The sequence below is a fragment of the Orcinus orca genome, chromosome 7, assembly GCF_937001465.1.
Source record: "Orcinus orca chromosome 7, mOrcOrc1.1, whole genome shotgun sequence".
In the NCBI taxonomy this organism is placed as follows: domain Eukaryota; kingdom Metazoa; phylum Chordata; class Mammalia; order Artiodactyla; family Delphinidae; genus Orcinus; species Orcinus orca.
Window position 1 is genome coordinate 90175773 of NC_064565.1, and position 24755 is coordinate 90200527.

The 24755-nt window shown below is 38.3% G+C and overlaps 1 protein-coding gene across 1 annotated transcript in view; it reads left to right on the forward strand.

The window, feature by feature from the left end:
* The window catches only part of PARD3B (par-3 family cell polarity regulator beta), a 1037324-nt gene that overhangs the window by 798590 nt on the left and 213979 nt on the right, over positions 1-24755 (forward strand). The window contains exon 19 of the mRNA XM_012532519.3: positions 5150-5260. Coding sequence (XP_012387973.1) covers positions 5150-5260 — 111 coding nt within the window. The remainder of the gene's footprint in view (positions 1-5149; positions 5261-24755) is intronic.

Here is a 24755-nt window from a genome sequence, read left to right on the forward strand (position 1 = left end):
TCTGGATTTCCCGAAGGTACACTAAAATAACCGTGCATAGAAGTGAACTTTTGATGCGTCTCCATTGACCTATCACATCCAAATCACTGTCTTCTCTTCTCAGCAGCCACGGATCACCCAAGCCGCCATCACCTTTCACCCACACTCCTGTAGCCCTCCCCAGCCAGTTTCCTGCTTTTATGTGCTACATTTTTACTTCAGCAACCAGGATGGTCCTGTGAAGTATACATCACATTGTATCACTTCTGCTTAAAATGACTTGGTTTCTCCACTACCAAGTCTTTAAATCTACCAGTTTCCTTACTAGCTTCTCTGTTCCTTGAATCACTAAGAAGTGACCTATTGTTATTCTTAGACTAAACTCTAAGTATCTCTCAGATCTATACTCCATGGACCTTACCCTTCTTTCCATCTGAATCCTGTGCAAGGACCCCCTCTGCTCTCCTCGCTTCAGATACTGGCCTTCCTTCACTGCTTGGGATTCACCAGTCACCAGGCACTTCATGCCCTCTGCATGTCCTCTTTCCTTCACCCACAAGGCTTATCTTCCATCTTTGCTTGTCTGGAATCTCTCACCCTTATCCTCTCAGTTTAAATGTCATTTTCTTCATTAAAGACTCCCCAACCAATCAATGTCCTGTTGTCGTCTCTCCTGACTCCCTACATAGCACTTTTCACAACTTACAATTACATAGTCACACTTGATTGGTGACTGCCTCTGTTAGAATGTAACTTTTATGAAGGTAGGGTCTGGTTTTGTATCCCAATACAATAGCAACCTACATCCAGTGCTTATGGCAATGTCTGACACAGAATAGTTGCCTAATAAATATTCTTTGAAACAAATGCATGAATGAAAGAAGAAAGCGAGCAAGCAAGCTAGTCTTCCATGAAGCTGTTTCATATAACGTCTCTGTAAAAAGGAACAGGGCGGAGATAAGGGGATATATGTACACGTATAGCTGATTCACTTTGTTATACAGCAGCAACTAACACACCATAAAACAATTATAGTCCTATAAAGATGTTAAAAAATAAATAAAAATAAAGTGTTTTGGTAAAAAAAAAAGGAACAGGAACAGGTGTTTTAAGCAAACATATAATTCATGAAAATCTAAATTTACATAAAGAGTATGTTGAAAGGTGATTTTTCCACTTTACAGAAAGATCCATCATAAGATTCTTTAAACAGGCTTTCCAGGTACGTGGAAAGTACGACTTCATTGATTAAAACCATATGTTTGCACAGAATTCTTCAGGAAAATATCTTTTATATAAAGCAAGGTTGACCTATAAGCAATTTCCTTAAGGCATCTAGCCCAGAATGGCCAACTCTCAAATTTCCTAGGTAATAGGTAATGGGAGGCCTGGAATGCAGTGGATATTCGAAACCCTAGAATGCAAAGCAGTAATTTCAGCCATTTAAGTCTGCATGACTTTTCTCACAAAAATAGCTAATGGGGAGAGGAATCAATGTATTTGAATCTCCCCAGCTCCTCTCTGTGTATGTCAGTGAAGGTAAGAATGGCTGTGAAATGACCCCCAGAGAGGCTGCCATGAAAGGAGAACACAGGCTTGTAAAATTCACTAGATTGATGCTTTTCTCCCAACTCCCCCCCCCCCACCACTACCACCACTGATAATTAAGTTGTCTCATTGCAAAACTGGAAAAAGAATTCAGTGTTTTAATAAATAAAAGGCAGTTAACTTCTCTGAGTTTCAATTTCCTCATCTCAACAATGTGGGCGCCCTTTTGAAGATTATTGTCTTATAATTCTATTCTTGAACCTACCCAAACTTTACAAAATAAGGTAATTGGTGGCTGCTCTCTGTCTAATGAAATAAATTTCACAGCTATTTCTGCCCTTCTTACTGGAAACTTTAATAAATGATCATTAACTTTAAATCAAAACATAATATTTATAGAATTGGTTGAATGGACTACTATTGATGGTTCCTGCTTAGAAGAAAATGCTTGGCAGAATTTACTTACAACTAACCTTTTCTTTATCAAACATATCCCACTCTAATGGAAGAATAGTAAGCTGTTCTCAAACTGCAGTACAAGTGAAATATTTTAGCTGCAGGAAGGAAGAAACAATACGTTGGTTGTGGTCATAAAGATCAAGGTCGACTAGGGTATAGGTTAGTTTTACCCTTCAAAAATCAGACTGCTTTCATTCAGAAAATCTAAAACCTCCAAATTTACAAGAAAATATTTGAGACACGGGGAAAAAACAAGCCTAAAATCTGTAGAGATCATGGCAACAATTTTGCCTTCATCTGCTTCCTGAGGCATTATTTTACCCTCACTCCCCACAATTCTGATTTTTCTTTGTTTCAGTATTATTATATTTAGTGACATTTTGAGGGAAAATTATTTTTCTAAGTGGTGTACTAAAGTATTCTCACATAAAGGAATTTATAGTAATAATGTTGATCCCTACGACTCTTCTGCGTGGGTCTGAAAAGTTAAAGAATGTATTCATGGAAACACATTATTTAGATATCTCCTGCTTTGTAGGTTGAAGCGAGATCTTGAATATATTAACAAATCTGAATTATTTGAAAGTTAGTGTTCTCATATTTTGTCTGTATTTTTCTCTCTTTCCTATTTACTCCTATGAATGGGATCAGTTCGTTTCTTCAGTGAGAAAAAGGAATAGATTCACAAAAGGAGGCAGGAAAAAGGAAGAAAACAAACAAACAAAAAGAAAGGCTGGGATGATGGAGTTAAAGCTGATGGTTGATCAACTGAGATCGCCAAACTAGACTGGATACAGCGAAAGGACTGAAGTAGGTGCAGAGGCAGGTGGAGAGATGGCAGTGGGGAGAGAGGAAGTTCATGAAAGAGACTTTGCTAATTGAAATTATAATGGAAAAATATGCAGAAGAGTCAAGGCTGGGAGAGGCTTCTGAGGAAAGCAGGATGCACTCCGTACTAGGCTAACACCAAGACTATGGATGTTAGCAGCGCCATCTTCCACGTGTGATACTCAGAGCTGCCACTTGGCCAATAATCTCCACTTTGGGTTGAAATGCAATCCAGAAAGAGACATATATGTACCCATTTTTATGAAATTCTGATGAAGATGGGAATTTCTTACAAGTTTATAATTCAGGTCCTCGTGTGAGGAGATTCTGAGTCACTGTGTGTTGGGAGGCTAGGGGAGAGGGATGGGAGCAGGGGAAGGGGGCAGTCAACAGCACATGTGTAATTTGAAAAATGTCCTCAGGTTGGGTAGATGGAAGGATGGATGGATACATAGATACATACAAAGAATCATAGATAGAATGAGTAAGCTAAAGGTATAAACACACACGCACACTTACTTAAATTTGTAGCTATCTAATAAGAAACAAGGGACACAAGGGATTTCCTTAGATTTAAGAAGAGTCTTTACCTTAACTGAAGACTATGCATGATTGAGTGACTTTTATCCCTAGTTATCAGCAGAGCATCAGTCATTTTATTTTTTCATGTATGTTAATACCAAGACTATGGGAGATTGCTTCCAAAGAAAATATCTATTGGTAAAAATGCCTATCATTTAAGAATATGTTCTACCAATAATTAATTGCTGCTTTTTTTTTTTTCATTTCAAATGTGCAGTTTCATTTTCCCAAAAGTGCTAAGGAAACACAATGTTCTTTTAAAGTATCATAATTGCAGGGAACCCTAGCGTACTATTGTTTGGAATGCAAATTGGTACAGCCACTATGGAAAAAAATGTGGAGGTTCCTCAAAAAATTAAAACTAGAACTATCATATAACCCAGCAATCCCACTTTCAGGTGTATATCCCAAGGAGTTGAAATTAGGATCTCGCAGAAATATCTGTACTTCTAAGTTCATTGCAACATTATTCATGATAGCCAAGATATGGAAACAATCTAAGTGTCCATCAAGATGGATGGATAAAGAAGATGTGGTATATGTACACAATGGAATATTATTCAGCCATGACAAAGAAGGAAATTGTGCCATTTGTGACAACTGGATGAACCTTGACGGCATTCTGCTAAGTGAAATAAGTCAGACAGAGAAAGACAAATAACTGTACGATGTCACTTATATGTGGAATCTAAAAAAGACAAACTCAGAGAAATAAGTAAAGTGGTGGTTATCAGGGGTTGGGAGGTAGGGAAATGGGAAATGTTGGTCAAAGGGTACAGACTTCCAGGTATAATATTAATAAGTTTGGGAATCTAATGTACAGCATGATGGTTATAGCTGATAACACTGTATCATGCACTTGAATGTTGCTTAGAGTTGATCTTAAATGTTATCACCACAAAAAAGAAATGGTAACTTCATGGCAGGATGGACATGGTAGCTAATACTATGGTGGTGATTCTTTTCTAATTTATAAATGTATCAAATCAATACATTCTACACCTTAAATTTACACAGTGTTCATGTGCCAATTATATCTCATTAAAGCTGGAGGAAAAAAATAAAATCACCACTGTGCCCAGTTAACCACACTTATGCCAAGCACCGGGGAGGGCTTTTAGCACGCTGACCTTGGGCTGATTTGGGAAGCCTGCAGCTACATGGGAGAGTGCATATGGCCTGAAGGAAAATGTGCAATGTAGGAGGTGACCCATGTTCTAATCCCAGTCCTGCCCTGAACTTGTTGGGTGGTCTTGGTCAAGACCCAGGGGCTCTCAGAGCTTTTGATTCTCCATTTTAAGATGAGAATGTTGAACTAGGTGTTCGGTAAAGTCCCTTGCAGCACTCTCACTATGTAATCCCATGAGTTTAATCTTCAATGTCAATGCCACCTGGAGCTCTGGAGGCCTATTTAGGAGGTCGGTCAGTGTTTAGCTATATGGGAACAACAACCTTTCAGTTCTTCAATCTCTACTGAATTAATGGTTTGAAATTTTTAGTCTTTAATCACATGATTTTGTGCAGACTGCACAGTCAATAGAAGGAAGGAAAGAAGGAAGAGAGGAAAAGGAGGGGACTTCAGTAACTGTATTATTTTTCTGATCTCAGCATCTTATTTTAATTCCATTTTATGTGAAATGATCTTGTATTGCTTAGAATAAAGAATTTAATGAATTCATCTCATAAATATCTTCAACTAACCACGAAAAGAGCGTAATTATCATTAACAATCATCTTCTCCATGTTTCACTAGATTTGGAAAGAAGAAAGATGACAAGGGTGGAAAGGCTGAGCAGAAAGGTCCTCTGAAGCATGGTGGCCTGAGAGAAGAGGAGCTGGAAAAAATGAAAGAAGAACGTGAGAGGTGAGTAGAAATGCTGGGCCTCTTATTTTATTTTCATGCATGGTCTGTGTTAACTTGGTTATATCATCAGTCAACTGGAGAAATCTTATTTTAAGAAGCATAAAGGTTGACTGATACAAAAGGAGAGATACCTGATATAAATGGAATCTGCTTTTTAGGGAATTTTTATGATATTTTGAGAAGAAATCGACTTCATGTTTTTATTATATTGGTACTTATAATTCCATGATGTGCTACCCCCAGTTTTGACTATATCAATGCATATGTTCCCTATGGTTTAAATAAGGAGTTTTTTGTTTTCCGAGGTTTTTTTTTAATAAAAAGGTCATCTGGATATTGATGTTTAGAGCTATCAAATTTCCATAGTCTGTTCCTAATTTTTGTCAAGCTGTTGTATACCTTCTTAATTTTATTCTGCTAAGCCCATTTAGGTACTGTAATTTGAGAAGTACATGCCCTTCATTTTTAAAAAGCCAGTGCCTTTTATTAGGCCATCAGCAATTTGCAAAGTGTGTTGCCCATCTGTTAAAGGGCCGGTTTCATTTACTGAAATAATGACAGTTTGCAAGGGCTGAATTCTTCTATTTGAGGAGCTTAATGTTCCATTAGGACAAGAGGTCCTTCACATATCTTTGATGTTAACTCTGGCATTTATCCCAAGTAGATGTATAAATGTCTGATTTTGAAACATGTAAGTGAATATTCATATTTCTCCTGACAATTCTTTGCCTTCACAACCAAATGAAGCCTGGAGAAAGACTGAAATTATTACATAATTTTAAGTATTTGATGCTGACTTGATCATGTATGAAGTCAGATTTGTGCAAATTTTTCCTTGCTTATTAGTAATAATAGTTCTTGTCGTTTCTAAAAATTCAGTTCTTGAACTTATTTTAATATTCTAGCATGTGTATTAGGAAAATCATACTTCTTATTCATTGCATTTTCTGGCACAGAGCAGGCTAAGCGTATCTAACTGTTAAGCTTTGACCCCTATCTTGTGGTCTATTCCCATTGAGAAGGCTGACTTTATCAATTGCAAGAAAAAAACCCTATTTAGTCCTTTCTTGTTTTTGAGAGGTTGATAAGCTCAGTTCCAGGGTCAGTGGAGCAGAAAAAAAGAAATCAAGTGCTTTCCATTGTCGTTGACTATTCACCTGTCAGAGTTGCCCCAAAGAGAAGAAAGATGAATTCTCCATCATAGCCCCAGATTCAGTAATCTTGTAATGTACAATGTAATTCAGGCTAAGATTTAAATGCATCTATTGGCAAAGACATCTGTGCGGTGAGACCATGCCGTAGGTCTTTACTGCTCCCCTAACTTCACTTTCTGAGGTACCACATTCTTGCCTCATCTTCAGGAAACTGAGCTATTTGCTAGAATGCAGACTTCACATTTTTTGCAGCTCAACACTTGCTTGGGGTCGGGGGGTTTCCTGCTGGTAGCTAGGGAACTCTGTGCCAGCTAGAAAATTGATAACTCAGAAAATAAGGTGGGTTGTCTTTAAGCAAGAGTTCATTTCCTTTCTGGTTTTGCCTTTAGGAAGCAGGTGCCTGAGGAGCTTTGTTCTTAAAAGCAGAACTGTAAACTCACCTCAGCTGGTTATATGGGCTTCAGGACCAATTTTCTTAAAATACGTTTGGTCAAAATATTGAAAGAACTATACTATTAGCCTCCACTTAGGCCACTTCCTGCACGTGAACACATAAAACACATCTGATATGGGTTTCCTAGAGACAACATTGTCTCAATCATGTACAAGGGGAAAGAGTGGGAGAAGTTGATGTTATGGTTGGGTGCTATAGAATTAATGGCCAAGGATATTTCAACAGCTCAGGGACTGCAGACCATAGAGGGTGGAGTGAAGGCTGAACATTTGACATTGCTCCCAAGCCTGCAGTCCCATTTCTTGGCTCTCTATCATCCATTGGAAACAATTCACAACTCTTAAAGAACTCAGCAAATGTATCACTCTTCATGGCCTGGCCACAGGAAGAAAAAAAATAGAATAAAATAGGAAATAGTGTATACAAGTTCACAAAGTTGTCTTTTGTTCTAATACATTTAGAATTTGTTACCTAAAGATGATTCAAGCCATCCGGTTGCTTACTTGCTTCATCCTAGTTGTCATAGATATAATAGTTTTTCATTAACATATTCCTTTTTCAAAGAGTTTAAAGCACTTAAATATAATATATACTGTATATCACTGAAACCAGCTTGCACCAATTTATGAAAGATGATTATTAAGCTTTCAAGAATTCTGTGAGCTGGTTGCTAAACCGTTGGTAGCTTGAGATTGGTCATGGTGGGCGTATTTACACCACAGAAACTGGCAGGTGATGGTAAATTGGGTTTGTTTTTTTCAAAGAGCCAGTTCACTGACACATCGCTGAGGGTCCGTACCAATTCTATTTAGTGTATAACCAGGAAGAAGTTATCAAAAATAGAGGCAAAAAAAAAAAAAACTCATCCAAATCAAAACACATGACTTCTTATAGATAGCTATGTTTCTCAATATGGCCCATGGGCCACCTGCATCAGAATGAATGACTTGGGGAGCTTGTTAAAAAGTGAAAATTCCTGAGTGCCACACCGGACTGGCAGAATCCGAATCTTGGAAGTTAGAGTTCAGGAATCTGTGCTTAATAGTTACACCCAAAGTGACTCTTCAGCAGTCTGAGAATCACTGAGTTTGAGGGACAAGATTTAGCTGGAACATAAGATTAAACTCTCCTCATTCTATGAAAAATGATGTACGGATTTTTTTCCCAGGAGGATTGAATAACCCAGTATAAAAACATCGCCATCTTTCTTATATGCCCTCTCTGAAGCAGCCTACCTTACCTGCACACTTTTTACAAACAAAAGAGGAACGCTTGCCAATGCTCCCTCACCTAAGGGAATATGGATCTTTCCCCACCCCATCCCCTCATGTGCACAAAACTTACAAAGATGATAAGTTTATTAAGAAATGTTTGGAAACATAAAAAATGTAAAGAAGATGATTAAAATCATGAATAATTCTACCATAATTCCATAACCACTATTCATATTTTTATGATATTTTTACTATATTTTTTTTGTTTGAAAACTTGGTATTCATACTGCATATACTTACTGTTTTCACAGAATTCCCATTATATTGTGAGCATTTCCCCATGTCATTGATGTTTTGAAATTATGTCATTTTGGTGACTAATATTCTGTGAGATCAATATATCATAATTCATTTATCTTCTGTTGTCTTCAAATGTATAGTCTATTTCCATTTTTCACTGTTCCAAATAATACCTTGATGAGCATCCAAATACAAAAGTCCTTATAATTACCTCTTAAATCATATAATTTGAATGTCAATTCCTTGTAACTGTTTTACTCGAGGGTTAATCTAACCTCAACTCTAAATTTTAGGGTTATATCATTCCTCTCATTATTTTTCTTATGATTTACATATCTTGTTTTACTTTGCCTATGTATCTAACTCCAGATAGGGAATTGTTTTGGTGATATATATGAATATTTTATTCATAGCTATAGCTATGGAAAGGTCAAAAAAGCCACAACTGGTGGATTGAGTTATTAGATTAGATTGGAGGAATGCAGAGTCTAGAACAGAGATTCTTAGTTCTTCGGGGGGTGGGGGGAGGCATGGAGGATGGAAATTTGCTCCCCAAGGAACATGTAGCTATATCTGGAGACATTTTTGTTTGTCAGAGCTTTGGAGGGGGTGTGGGGAGTGAGTTGCCACCACTGTGTACTGGGTAGAGACCAGGGATATGGCTACACATCCTACAGTGCATAAGACAGTCCCCGTCCTCAAACAATGAGTTATCCAACTCAAACTGTCAATGGTGTGGAGACTGAAAATCCCTGTTCTAATCTATGGACTTCACAAAGAGTAGGGGTACTACCTCTTGGACATTAGAATTGTATTTTCTCATGATATCCTGTGGCCGTTGCAGAGAGATATACACCAGATCTTGTAACCCTAGAAGGATTATTAGCTAATTGAGAAACTGTACGCAAAGATTGCTAATGAATATTCCATCCATGTAGGCTTGCAAGAAAAAAGTTTTCCTCAAAAATTTATTTTTAATGCTGGCCTGGTGAGCATTGGCATCAGTGATGGTGCCCATTGATCCGATTTTGAATTCCAAGAAGCTGCAGGGGTTGACAGTGTGTCTGATGACAGAATCATCTGGAACAATGGACTGAATCAAACATAAAGGAACTTAATAGGAATAAATGTAAAGTCTTGCTTTTAGGTCCCAGAAGGAACTGTACAAGCACAGGATGTGGAAGGTTTGACTTAATACCAAATACATGAAAAATTTGCCTGATGGTTTTAGTTGAGGGTAAGCTTAGCATGAGTCAACATGGGGATGTGCCTGCCAGAAACTTAATCCAGTCCTAGGCTACAGAAGTTCATGTGCAAAAGTGAAGGAAGAAACAATAATTTCTATTTTATACTGCTCAGATCACACCTGAAATACCCTAAGCCTGTCTCACACACAGAAAATGGCAGCACTGAATCCATGTCTCCTGAAAAATATGGAAGGACCTGGGAATGCATAGCCTGCAGAGTTAAGACTTGGTTGATGTCACATGATTAAAGAACATTACGTAGAAGAGGAATTAGACGTATTTTATAGCATCCATTCGCTTTCCATTCTCTCTCTCTCCTTATTCATCCATTCATTTATTTTCTTGAAGATTCTAAAAAGGAATTATTTTAAGAGAGGTAGCCTTGGACTTCCCTGGTGGCGCAGTGGTTGAGAGTCCGCCTGCCGATGCAGGGGACACGGCTTCGTGCCCCGGTCCGGGAAGATCCCACATGCCGCGGAGCGGCTGAGCCCGTGAGCCATGGCCGCTGGGCCTGCGCGTCCGGAGCCTGTGCTCCGCAGCAGGAGAGGCCACAACAGTGAGAGACCCGCGTACCGCCAAAAAAAAAAAAAAAAAAAAAGAGAGGTAGCCTTCAGCTTGATTGAGGGGAAAGCATCCTGACAAATTCGAGTGTCTCATGCGGTGGTGAGTGTATTGACACTGGAAATGTCTAATAAGAAGCTGATGATTACACTGAGAAAGGATGAGTGCAACAGGAAAGGATCGGACTAGCATCAGTTTCATAAACTTCAGTCACTGATATATTATCTTCATTGGTTTATTTATATCTATATACCTTCAATTAAATAAAAAGTTATATAATGCAAAACCATGTAAATTAATATAATTAAATTCATCGAGCCACATACCGTCAGAAATCATCTTGTGTGCCATTAATGCTGCATGTGTCCTTAGATGATCGCTGTGGTCTCTCCCAGATCTTAGGGTCTGAGAAATATATGAATATCTGAGTATAGAGGCATTTACTTTAAACTCGTTAGAGTGGCCTTTCTTGAACTGGCTGTGGCATTGATTCATGGTAGCATATGCACTATTATTATCTGAATGTATAAGCCCAAGTTTCTTGCTCATAATTGCGTGTTAGGATTTTCTTAGTCTCATATTTGATTTCCTGAGCTGATCATGTGTCCCCTCCTAAAACAAGTCAAACAGTCCATGGCAGTGAAGCTCTGTTTTAAATAAACTCATCATTTTGTTCACGCTCCAGTGAAACTGGCCATAATCAAACATTAGTTCCAAATGCTTATATCCATTGCTAGAAGGATGAATCCAATATTATGTTCAAAGATTATTTCTCCTAGAATTCTTTATCAAGCTAAATTAAATTAGCATTTTCCAAATATTCAGATTATGTAAATTAGTATGGTGAGCTAAAAGCAAGGTATGGTCTTAACAAGTCAGTAAACCATGTACTTTTATTGCTGTTGTTTAGTATTAAGACTTTAAAATTGTAACCTTCTGCAAAGTGTGAAATTAACCAGATTCTAGGACCTATAAAGTACCTAACAATATGCATGTTGTACTTGTATTGTTAATACCTGCTCAAAAGTCAGGTGGAGATTGGTTAAAGATAAATATGTTCCCCTCGTTTATTTAAGATTATTGCACTGAGGGAGAAAATCTCCATTGACCAAAGGCTGTCTTCCATTAAAGTCCCGTATTACTGATTCTGAATTAAATTTTAAAAAATGAAACTTCTTACTAAAATTGGGGGGGGAGTTTAATAACATATGAGTTTGCACTCTAAGATCTTCTATTACTCTTATACCATATCAGAGTTTATTTTGCAAGGGAGCTCATTTACTGTGTTAATGAAACATTGTTTTTGTAGATCTTATTAGAATCTTAGGATCAATGAGGAGTTGAGGGCGGAAAGTGGTAACCTCTCTAGCTTCAGCATTGAGAAGTATGAAAACATATGGCTCTTGTTTTCAACAACTGGCCTGAACGGAATGCCTAAGTGAGAGTGAAGCTAAGATTTAGGCAAGTTAATCGGTTTCAGTGTCTGCACTCAAGGTTCTTAGTTTTCTTTCCTTTAGGAAGCCTTCCAAGAACTGCGGAGGCTTCTCCCTTGCCTTATCAGCTGAGCTGCTTGTGGCCTGTTCCCTTAGTTTAAATCAATACATGTGTTTTTGATATTTGGCAAACCAAGATTTAATTATGCAGCTGCAAGTTCCCCACATAAACGAAATGCATCTCAGAGATATAAAAACATTCAGAAACCATTTAGAGTTTGAGAATACAAGTGGGTGAAAATCTATTCCCAACCTCTCAGCATTTTATTTAATTATGGGAGATTTTTATGTTACTGGAAATTGAAATGAGAACCAGAATAAGGCTAGAGTTTATCCAACATTTGTGCACACTGAAAAATGAAGATGCTTATTGTATTCTAAGAAAGAAAAGGAAAGTATATTCTGAATTAGTATTTTATGCTGTAACCTACATAAGTATTACACCCCTAAATACATAGAGCAACAAATGATAGGATTTTGTCATTATTATATCCTAAAAAGAGTGCATATTTTATTAAAGGAACCAGAAGGTTGATTTCTTATTTGCCAAGAGAATCTCTATAATTAATTATTTATTGAACTTAAACTTTGGCACTATTTAAACTGTTGAAAACACCCATGTTTTGGCATGATTACATACAAATGATTAATTCAGCATGGTTTTACTCCTCTCTCAATATCCCTGTCTTTTGCAGTAGAATTTGCTAGGTCCTGTGGTATGGGCAAAATAAAATGTTGGAATGATTCCCAGTTATAATAGTCCCAATTTATTATTACCACTGAACCCTGATCAGATCATGGACTGGATTAGATCCCAGTTTTTCAAAATGCCCCAATTTATGGCTCCCTTAGAATCCTGATAAAAATGAATAAGGCTTTGGTTGGCTAAAAGAGATCCAGTTAATTACTTTTAGATTCTTATTAGATCATCACTGCATGGAAGTTATGAAAAATATTACTAGACGGCATTTCTCAGGACAAGGTCACGTTCTCATTTTATGCTTACAGAAAGAAGCTACCAGATTTCTGTCTTTGATAGTGCTAACCATCTCAGTAAATGAAAAGAGATTTGCCGTATCCCAGTAATTACTATTGATGCTTGTATTAGGGTAAGGGTAGCCTTTTTCCCTTGAATAAGAATTAAAAACAGAGAGAGAGAGAGAGAGAGAGAGAAAGGGTCAGCACGAGCTAGCACAAACACAGGGTATAGTGGCCACACACCCACCACCCCTCTTCCAAGGTGTATCTCTTATTTAGAGAAATGAGGGTGTGAAATACAGGGGGATGCAGGTAGTTTTAATAGCTGTACATTTTTTTGCTCTTCATAACACCTATCTTCCCAGAAATGCTTGTGGTCACCAGCAAAATTTGGCACATGCCTATATTCCTAGAGACAAGAGATGGGAACACCTACGTCCTCATGCCATGCCAGCATTTTTTATGAGCCAAAATCCTTTTATGCGACTTGAGTCAATGTTAGAAGTGCTGTATTAGCAACTACTTGTCAGCCGAGCTGGATTAATACATAAAATGAATCATTTGATTGGCATGCTTTCCAGCAGTCATTTAGACAAACTTCTAAGATCAAAGTACACCAGCTCTTTAAAAAAGCGTTTTAAAAGAATACTCTTATATTCCAATACCCTAGAGTGACATATTATATTATTGTACTCAATTGTAGTGCTACAATTACATTCTGAAATACATTCGAAAAAGGAATTTACTAAACTACCTACAGTGATCCCACAGAAATGTTCAGAATATCTAACCTGAGAAAAACTTGGAAAGAATTTCTAAATTCTGTTGATCTGCATATTTCATTTTAATATACACACAAAAAAATATATTCAATATAATCACCAAACTTTGGTAATTCGCTGGATTTGTTGCCGGTCAGATAACAGATCTATTTGGTTCCGTGAGGTCACGGATGGCAGAGGCACAATTTGAGAACATTTTCTGTGAAAGCTTTGGGTGGCTGTAACTAGGTAGAAGGACTTTGGTGACTAGAACTTAGAAATGAGAGTCCAGTACCCATCTTATCAATTGTTTTCATACCTTTGGATAAACAACTTTTGAGGATGTATCCCTCTTTTTATTACCATGAAATGAAATGGCAATAATAATTCTTTAAGGCCTAACATTTTATTTGGATAAAATGCTTTTTAACTAAGTTCCTTCAAAGACGAAAATTTCAGTAAATAAAGGTTAAAGAGAATCCAGAATATTTACTGTGGACTAGTTTGGAGCCGGGCAGTGTACAAATAAACTTAATTTGCTAAAAGTGCTCTAAAAATGTGGACAAATCAAACTTCTATAAATCAAATAATATTTTCTAGAATTTCTAAAGTATCTCATCTTCATTTCTCATTTGGACATATGCTGTGTTGTATCCTGCTTTAGAAAACTTCCATGACTATACACCCACTCAGGAGGCCAAGATTAGTTACTGTTCCTAGAGGTTGGCAAAATCTGCAAGTTGAAAGGATACTCAACCTGTTGTTTTCCAGATCTGCTTTGTTTTCCCCTCATATTCTTTATATAGAAATTCTAACCTAGACACGTGATTTATAAACACCAAACTTTGAATATGCTTTTTCCAAATTGCCTTGGCAGTTTTTTAGATTAGTGGTTTTCAACTAGGAGTGGTTTTCCCCCCAAAGGGCATTTGACAATGTCTAAAGACATTTTAGCTGTCACACTAAGGGAGAGGTGCTCCTTTAACCTAGTAGGTAGAGAGCAAGGATGTTTCTCACCATCCCACAATGCAGAGGACAACCCCCTACAAGAAAGAATTACCCAGCCCAAAATGTCAGTTGACACATGCCAAGGTTGACAAGCCCTGTTTGGGATAAATAGATAATTAGATTAAATAGATACAGGTATAGATAGAGATAGAAATATGCTATGGATATTCAGTACATCTGCGATTGGGCCCGAGGATACTTATTTTAAAACTATTTCCCAGGTGTTGCTTATAGCTATGTTTAGGGCCAACTGGCCTGGGTGGTGGCCCAGGGGGAGGCATGTGGCCAAGCAGAAAGATTGCAAAACCCAGGAGTAGGTCAGACCCGTATTAAAGACTTGATTCTGCATGAGCACACTGTCAAGCTACTAAACTGCCCCAGACCTCTGTGTTCTCATCTGTTATATGAGACGTCTAGCCTTCAGACTTTTGTGAAAAGTTTTATTTATGAAACAAGCACCTGGTTCACTCTAGGTGCTCAGGGTTATTTTCTGGCCAGCTCTGGGGATTAAAGACCCCAGGTAATCCGTTTAGTATCATTTGGGAGCCCAGAATGCTCTGAGACACACCATCTGTGAAAATTGCTGAGTTGGATACGGTCATGATGAAGAAGGCCAACTTGAACACAGACTTTGCCCAGCCGGGAGTCATGCCAGATACTCCCATGCAAGAAGCTTCTTCTCGTTTCTTATTGATCACCAGTTGGAAGTTGCTCCTCAAGCACAGTGAGCTAGGCCCAAGATGGCAGCACGGTAGCCGGGCAGGGGCGTTTGGAGTGCTGGCTGCAACCAGTGTTTGACAGCCATGGAAGCAAATTCAGGGAGGAGGGGTACAAATAGCATGGGTGACTGCCAGCCTCTCAAGTTCATGCGGTATGTGATTGCAGAAAACACTTGTAACCACAGTCATTAAATTCACGACATCTCACATTTGCATTTCTGTTAAATATATTACATTAAAGAAGGATAACTCTGGTCTGCTGATATTTCAAATTCAGTCTTTGGTGGAAAGGGAATGAAAGTGTCCTTTTCTTCCCTGTTTGCTGTCTCCCACCCACCTGTCCTTGCTCTGTAGTTTAATTACTTAATGACTTTGCAGTGCATCTGAATTGACTTCAGATTGATGGCCAAGGGAACCTGACCCCTTTCCCAGGCCCATACTCCAGCCACCTTCTGCTCTGTGCCCTTTGTTTGATTTTTAGTATTGAAAGTTAAGAAGGTTGAAGTGGTTTGGGCTATGGCACAAAAGTCTGCTTTTCTAGAGGTCACTTAAAAGGGATTTTTTTTGTTTGTTTAACAATAGTAACAATTGGCTGTTTAGATGGAAGCTGTGAGTATTCATGTTCTTGGATGAACTTAACAAATAAATAATAATTTGTGAAATCATGATTTCTTGAAGCAGAGATTGCTAAGTATAGCAGGGTGGAGAAGAATGGATCAGTAATAATAGCTTTGATCAAAGTCATTCCTCTCTCCGAACTTTCAATGGCTCTCGTCTGCTGTGTACAGTCCAAACTCCTTGGCCTAATGTACCTGACTATAGCCTAGCTTTCTTATCATAATTTCCACTCCTGCCCAATGTGACCCGTGTACTTAGCCAACCTGGAATGGTCACTCGGTTTGAAACTACTATAGCACTTTCCAATCTCTGTGCCATTCCTAATACCATTTCCTTTGCCTGGAACACCCTCCTCCTGCCTCAGTTGGTCCGAATCAATGAAAATTCATTGAAACCCCCCTTCTTCCATTATACCTTCCCAAACTACCTAAGTTGGAAGAAAATTCTTCCACTAAGTCACTTGGGTCAAGTTACTTAATTTCCCTAAGCTTCATTTTCTTTAACTACAAAAGGGGTAGATAACCATCGTAACATCATAATATTGTTGTGGGGACTAATTGAGACACTGAAGTGAAACATTCAGAATAGTGCCAGGCATAGAGATGTTCAATAAATGGCGAACTTACCTTTCTTTCTTAGAGACTGTGTTTATTTGGAAGAGAATGAGCATTAATATCTAATAGTGTTGGATTTGAAGCCTGACTTCTGTGCACCAGCTGTGCGATTGTGCACACTTTGCTGAAACCTTCTGAGCCTCAGCTCACTCATTTGGAAAATTTTTTGGAAGGAGAAATAATACCTAGCCTTCGGAGTTCCTGTGAAATTTACATAAGATGAAATGCTTAAAGCATCTAGAGCAGTGCTTGGCACAGGATAGATACACATTGTTATTACTGTTGTTATTTTGCTGCATTGAATTGTAGATGTCTGTGATTACAAACATGCCTTCTCTCCATTACTAGCTTGTAATTTCCTTAAGGCGAGGACCACATCATAATTATATTTCTGTTTCTCTCAGCATCTAACACATTACGTTTCACAGAGTAGGTACTTAGTACACAGTTGTTGAATAATGGATGAATGAATGAAGGAAGAAATGTAAAGCTACACTGATTCTAATTTTATTTTTCCAGGGAATAATTGCTAGAATGGAATCAAGAGGCAGAATAGGCTATATCAATGGTGGACAAAGCTATAGAGTTTAGAAAAATAAGTCTTTCCCCTGGGCTATGAAATGGTATCCAGAAGCATGAGATCATTTGTAACTGGTAGTAGAACAGTGAAGATGGTCATTGACACATAGTGACCAGCCCATCAGGACTATCGTCACCTGTTTCCCTGGCACCAAACCAGATCCTGAGAGACAAGACCTTAAAGAGAATGAAATTCATCCATTTCACAAACAAATGGAAATGTTATGGGCCTAAAGAGGTTTTTTTTATTTTTTTAAGTGGGCTTTTGCCCCCATTCTCTTCCATTGGCTTAAATTTAACCAGTTGAACTTTTTTTTTCATTTCAACCTTTTAAAAGGAAAAATTTGCCTTTACAGGGAAAACTGAATCTGATTGTATAGATGAGACACACTGTCCTTGGCTTATTCTCCGTCAAAGGAGGATCTTTTTTTTGTGCTGCATGTTGAGATGATTCAATCAGAATTCACAGTGCAGATTATATTTCAGGGGGCAAGCATAAAAACTGTGATGGAAATGGAGAATCAGGAAAAATAGCGACAGCCATTTGTAATATACCAGATGCCATATAGCTACTCTCTCAGGGAGGCAATATTACTAAAATCCTAGTCTGCAATTAGGAGTCCACATTACCATTAAATTAGAGTCTTTGTCTTATAAGATAATTCCTTATTATACACTCTCCTGCAGTTTCATGTCTTTGCTTCTTGCCTAGATCCTAATTCTCTTGAGGCATAGATTATAACTTCTGCTTGTTTCGTTTCCTTACGTCTCAGTAAAGAGAAGATATTTAGTAGAGTCCTGGTTAACTTAAAAGTATAAAATAATATCAGATTTAAAATAAGTTATTTATGTAATTTTAAAAATGGATAAACTTCTAGTAATGCATGGGAAAAACAATAACATGTATTCAAATATTTTGCCTAAAGTTCTTGCCTATTTTTGAAACAACAGTGCTCTGTTTAAAAATTATTTTGATTATAATAGTAAGCACCAGTTTTAAAAAATAAAGAAAAACATATGAGTGGAAAAGGAGTTGCTTAGACAAATCATTTAAAAAAAAATAGTGAACTCGATTATTGACAGTATCAACAACTAATTAAAAATTCTATTAGTGTGAAGATGTAAAAGGTGGCACATTTCCAATTCAGATATTCCAGGCACTTAAAGATATTTTCAAATCACATAATGTGTCTTTGCAAAAATATAAAGTTTTAGCTGAACGAGCATCAAAGGATATTTTAGTGGGTTGACTTAGTTTAAGAAAGAAAATCACCGAGTCAGGAAAATGCAGTATAATTCATATGTTTTTAATCTTGTTATAGTGGATGTAATAAGAAAGCCAAAAGAGGATAATTTACTAGTTGGACTTTTAAATTTCAGAGCTGCATTTTGTAACAGTCACATAAATGCATATTAAAAAAAAATTCTGCAATGACTATTAAATATTCCACTTTGGAAAAAACAAGATCATAGTTTTAACAAATGGTTCAGTATTACAGTTGGCTGCTTTGGACATTATTAAACCCAAATTGAATATGCTCCTATATTTTTTTTACACAGCAGATTAAAAACTAGCTGTAGTAATTTTTCTAGTTTTTATCAATCAATCCTATTCCCAATAATCACGCATTTACCTCGCCAATTTCAAAGGATGGACAAGTAAGGCCTGACAAAGAAACGTATTAAATGAAACCAGAACATGTTACAAAGTGTTAAGAAATGGACTGTCAATTCTTGAAGAAGCCTAATTCTTTTTACCAGCGAACAAAAATTCAGTGCCAAGAAAACTGACATTATGCTAAAATATTCCCTGCCTCAAATATGTATGTGACTTAAGGTAAAAGTGAATGCCTCATATCCATGACCAATTCATATCATCAAGTGAAAACTATTCAGAGGAAATAAATGGACTCAAGCTAGTCGTGCACCCTTCATTGATCAATCTGAAATAACCTCCTGCAGATATCAATTACCAGTAGTGGTTCACACTACTGTAGCTTACATAAGCTTGGCTCTGCTTAAGTTCAAAGAAAATTTTTTTTTTAAAGTTACATAATAAACCAATATGGTGTGTGAACCAAGATGGAAATTTAAGTCACTGAAGATATACTTAGAGGTTTTGCTTCGGACCAGAAAAGAGGAACACATTTTACTAACAGCATGCCAACTAAAGAGGGGAAATTGAGGAAGATCTCCAAATATCACAAATTAAAAATAAAATGGGTAGTACGGTTTTACAACTTTTCTGGAGCATTTGAAAACATACAAAACTGTGTAGACATGTTTATGATTCTATTTACACATTCATTTTTACGTTGCTTTATAATCAGATAACATAAGAAAGGAATTTTTTCATCTAAAGGAATATGAGAAACAGTGTTGGGCATAGACTAGCTCAGAAGGGCTTACGTTTTATTTTATTCCTTTGTGGTATCTGAGGGCATCTTTCTGGTATTAAGAGAGCTTAGCTAGCTGAGCTAAGATGTTTCCTGTCTGTGGGAACATCTATAATTGTGTGTGTGTGTGTGATTGACAGTTACATAGACAGGTAACTCGTATACAGGTTTCATAGTGCCCCACTAGGGTGGTGTTCCTCTCAGCCCTGTCTTGAGCATTTACTAATCATTCCTTGGCAGATTGGAAAAGTAGCAGTTTTCAGGTTTAAATGAATTATTGCACAGCATCAGTTTATGTACTGAATAAAAGGATAGCCATGAAGAGGGCAGGAGGGCTACTTGGATGCAGGGGCAGGTGTTGAAAAGAAAATGAGAAACATGTCGGTCGAGGGAATGGAACACCTTCTGGGAAAAGTAACAGTCTCACCTCCACACTTCATCCCTGAAATGCTGCTGAGGGCCTGAGCCTGCAGGTGAGCACACCACACAGGGAGGTTCATTAATTTTGTTCAGTGCAGACAGCTGGTTGGCTCAATAGTTAAGGCAATGTGCTAATAAGGTTAATATTATAAAAACTACACCTCTTTATGAACCATTGATGTATTAAATATCTCAGTTAAGCACCCATCATTGTCCAAGTACTGTAATAGGGTCTAAGGACTCAGAGGTTAATTTTTTGTGTGTGTGTGGTACGCGGGCCTCTCACTGTTGTGGCCTCTCCCGTTGCGGAGCACAGGCTCCGGACGCACAGGCTCAGCGGCCATGGCTCATGGGCCCAGCCGCTCTGCGGCATGTGGGATCTTCCTGGACCGGGGCACGAACCCATGTCCCCTGCATAGGCAGGCGGACTCTCAAGCACTGCGCCACCAGGGAAGCCCCCAGAGATTAATTTTTTAAAAGGATCAAGAGGGAATCTTTATCATCAAGCAATTTGCAATTCTTATAAGTAGCCCAAAACTGTACCTCCAATCCCAGGTGAACATCTAAAAGTGTATTCTCTTGGACAGAGACCTTCAGGCTAAGAGAACAAGTGAACTCTTATTGTCAGGGAGAATGACTGAGAGCACCCTGGAGCATGTCATCTTATATTTGAAAGGTGGCATGTTCCATCCCATACAGAGTTTATCAAGTGCATCTCTGCACCTCTTCTTCGTAGCCTTCCAGCCTGATCCCCATATGCTGGAACCTTCCTTAGAAGATCAAGCCAGCCCCCTTTGCCTTTTATGGAAGTGCAGAAATGTTTCTGAATCTGTTCTGTGTTTAACAGTCCTAGGTACCATTCACACAGGATGTATACTAGAGGCTAGCCTTCTCGTGGGGCCCTCCATTGAGGCCCTCTTTGTGAGTCCCACCTACTTCCTGTGCATTTTAAGATCTAACAAGCATGTTTCTTTCTAACCCGCAGTACTCATTTGGCTAAACTATTGCTAATCCTTACCGTCTTCTCTTCATTTTCTTTTTTCTCCTTCTCTCTTTTTTTATTTTTCACATTTCTCATATGAAAGGTCACCTTTAGTTGGTCATTTCAGTTGAACAGGTCCCAATTTGAGTCCTAAAAACATGTAAGAGAGATTTGTATATTGATGACTTTTAATATTTTCGATCATCTGAAGAACTAACAATCTATTTTACATCCCTAGATCTTTTTTCTCGAGATAAACAATTAGGCCTTTGAATCTGAAGTTAAATTGAAGTCATAGGAAATTTTTCCACTTAGAAGATTTGGGTAGATACTTTCTGCTCTGATTCACTTTTGACTTTTTAATTATTTTTGGACTGACTGCTTCTATAATTCAGCAAACATTAATTGAGCAGCTAGGCACTTAGGGGAAATAGCACCACAACCTAGTCAGTACCCTCAACAAGTTCATGATTAAGAGAGAGGTGAGAGACCAATACACAACTAATTACAGTAAAGCTGAACTGTGATAAATACTGTACTGCGATATAAAAATGCTATATGATCACAGAGAAGGCAGCCATGAAAAAATTGTGTTACGGCTGGGACAGTAGAACAGACCTTCTTTATCAGCCGGTATATCTAGATACTTACAATGAAATCATTAAAATCAATTATAAAGTACAACTTAACTGTGTAGAAAATTGAAAGAGACTTTTAAAACTTTAAATTCTTAATCCCATCAATAATATATGATATTTTAGCTAACTAGAGGGGAATTTAAGACTGTGGAAAAAATTTTATTTGAAATCTTAGGGAATTTCTGAGCAGTCAGGGTACTTTCTATTATAGTTTCTTTCCCTAAAGCTGCAAAAAAAGACAGTTGAAAAGTCTAGGGCAAAACTTTCTGGGGAAATAGCAGTTCATTGAGTCAGCCAGATAACTATGGGTTATAAGTTTATATTACTGAAGACCTAGTCTGCAGAAAAATACAAAATTTCTTTAAATATTTTAACTGTGAACAATAACAATTTTAGTAGTCTGGAAGGTATTTGCCAAAATATTTCTGTTGATAGGTGGATTATACACTATTTATTTGTATATGGGTCTATATGCTAGACCCATAATCAAAAAAGGTAGAGCAAATTGAACTTTTGTTACAGTTTTGAAAAACTGAAGAAGCAAACTAGGGTGACAAAAGGCCTTTTATTCTCCCCTTTTGCCCATGGGCACAAAACTAGCTAGTGGCAGAGCTTGGTTTCAAGCCCAGGCTTTCTGGCTGCTTCTCCAGACATCCTGCTTCTCCATTTCTGAAACAGCAGTGTTAGGGGATCCATCAGCCTCTGCTGGTCTACTCAGAAAAAGGCCTTGCTTCAGTGGAGCTGTATGGGTGAGGATGCTCCCTCCCACGAAGATCTTAAGGCAGAAATAGAAATGTAAATTTCACTCATTAAGTCCATAATTAATTTATTGAAACTGAATTATTATTATTTCAGAGACGAATGCATATTGGAATATGCTGATTATTTTAATGAACCAAGAGCCTCTTCTGGGATGCTTCCACGGTATTATTTGCAAACAGGTCACTGTAGATTTTCTAAGAGGGGGGATAAAAGATTGCTGCTCATTTTCGAGTTTTGCTTTTTTAAAAATGCAGAAGAAAATGTGTGCTGTCTGATGTATTTGGGGGAGATGATAAGAAGATATCTTCGTTTAGGAAAGGCCTGACGTCATCTGTTTTAAATCCACAGCTCTCCTCCTGGGGAGTTGTTTCTTGTGTTACAGATGTCAGCTGCCAGGACCAGTTTGTATAGGTGTTGTGCCCACAGTAATGTCTCCAGTATAATTGTTATGTTTGACATTTGAAGACATTTATTTAGGTTCCTTCTCCTGCGTTCCACAGTAAACATGTTTTCGATCTGTTCACGGCACACAGTATGAAAGCTTCCAGAATTTGGCTTACTTTTCTCTTTACGAGCCATAGGGTGTGGGGTTGGTTTCATTACTTATATTCCAACATTGTAGAAAAGCTTAACCTTGATACACCATCCCAGGCTCTGAAAGAAAATAGGGCATGCCTAAATACTTTTATTTAGGACCCATCAATTCCATTTATTCATGATGTGTATTAGTTTCCTATTGCTGCTATAACAAATGATCACAACAGCACAAATGTATTCTTGTACAGTTCTGGAGGCCACAATTCTGAAATCAGTTTTATTGGGATGAAGTCAAATCAGCTCAGCTGATTCCTTCTGCAGGCTCTAGGGGACAATCCATTTCCTTGCGTTTTACTTAGCTGCCTGCAACCCTGGCTGATGGCTCCTTGCTCCATCTTCAAAGTATGTCTGTCCAGTCTCTACCTTCATTGTCACGTGGCTTCTCTCTCAGACCCCGCTTCCCTCTGCTTCTACGGTCACATTATTGAGTGTCTACCATGTGCCAGGCAGTGTGCTAGGTCTGTCAACAGCCAGTGAGGTCCCTGCTCTTGTGAAGCTTCCATTCCTGTAAACAGATAAATGAACAAATAAAATCAAGTAGTGACAGAACTATGTAAAAAATAGAATAGAATAACATGATAGGGAGACAGGACTGGGAAGCGTGTCTGAGGCACCGAGACTCAAGTCACAGTGGTGAACCAGCCACAGGAAGACCTGGGGGCAGAGGGTTTCAGGCAGAAAGAACAGCAAGTGTTAATGAAGCCTGAGGCAAATGATGCCACAGGATTGGAGTTTGGTAACGAGGACAGAGAGTGGCATGAGCCAGAGTCACAAAGGACTTGTGTCTAATGATACAGCCTCCTCCGTCCTAGTAAGGAGATTGGATTTTGTCTACGTGTAAAAGGCAGACATGGAGGTATTTTACACAGAGAAGCCGCTAAACATTTATTCTTTAAGAGATCAGCCAGGCTGCTATTTAAAGAATGAATTCTCCCTGCAGGGAGATATCTAGCCATATCCTTCCTCTCTTTTAAAATGTATGCTTCTTTACTGCTCATAGATGGAGCCTGAATAAGATCTAAATCTCAAGTATTAATCGAAGGAATTGAAAGATGTTTCCTCACATCTTAAAATTCAGACCACTGCAGAGTACCCTGCTAACTACAATAAGATATGCCAATCCCCCCCTTCTTCCCAACACTTTACAGGCTTTACTTTTTACTTTACTTTGGCAATTTGTGGTTCCAGTAAGAGGTAAACCAGTCCTCTTTCCAATGTTAAGAAACTTCCTATGTTAAGTATAAAGCCTGGAGCAAAGGGTCCTAGTTGGACCAAGGAGTAGGGAGCCAGTTGAGTCGTGGCACGCTGTGGTCAGAATTGAGGGTGAGCGCTCCAAAGATTATGGCTGGTCTAGTATCTCCTGGTCTTTGTGAAGGAGCAAATGAGGATAGATCAGTCATTAGACTCCCATGTACAAACGCCCATTGCCTATCATATCAAGTACAAAAATCCTTACTGTAATTCTCAAGACCATGTGCATATAACATGTGGTCCTTTAAAAAGCCTCCCTCAAAGCCCCACCCACCCAGGTTGGAACCAGTGGTTGTGGTTGAATATTTCTCCTCAGTGCCCATTCGAGAAGGCCTGGGGTCATTTCTGGTAGTTATCTTGTTACCTAATGGCTTGGTAGCTCTTTGGCAGAATCACCGTGGGCGGCAGGCACCACGTGGATTAGCTTGTTGGACCTTCTCTGATGACTATGTGATCGTGATCATCTAAAATGATTATTGGCTTTTTTCCATGATCCATCTGTAACGTGTACATGGGGGAGGGCCAGTTGCCAAGGCTGCTCCTGGTGCTGGCTCATCTCAGGCCTGGACCCATATTAAGCAGACCCCATCCCTTTTGGAATTAGGAGGAGACCTTAATTTTCAGACCTGATGGGCAAGGCTGTGGGTCTTCCACCAGGCACTCAAGTATCCCCTGTCCTTTTCATCTAGTCTAGCCTAGTTTTTAGCACATAGTAAACGTGGGAACCAAAGAAACCAAATTGACTACCA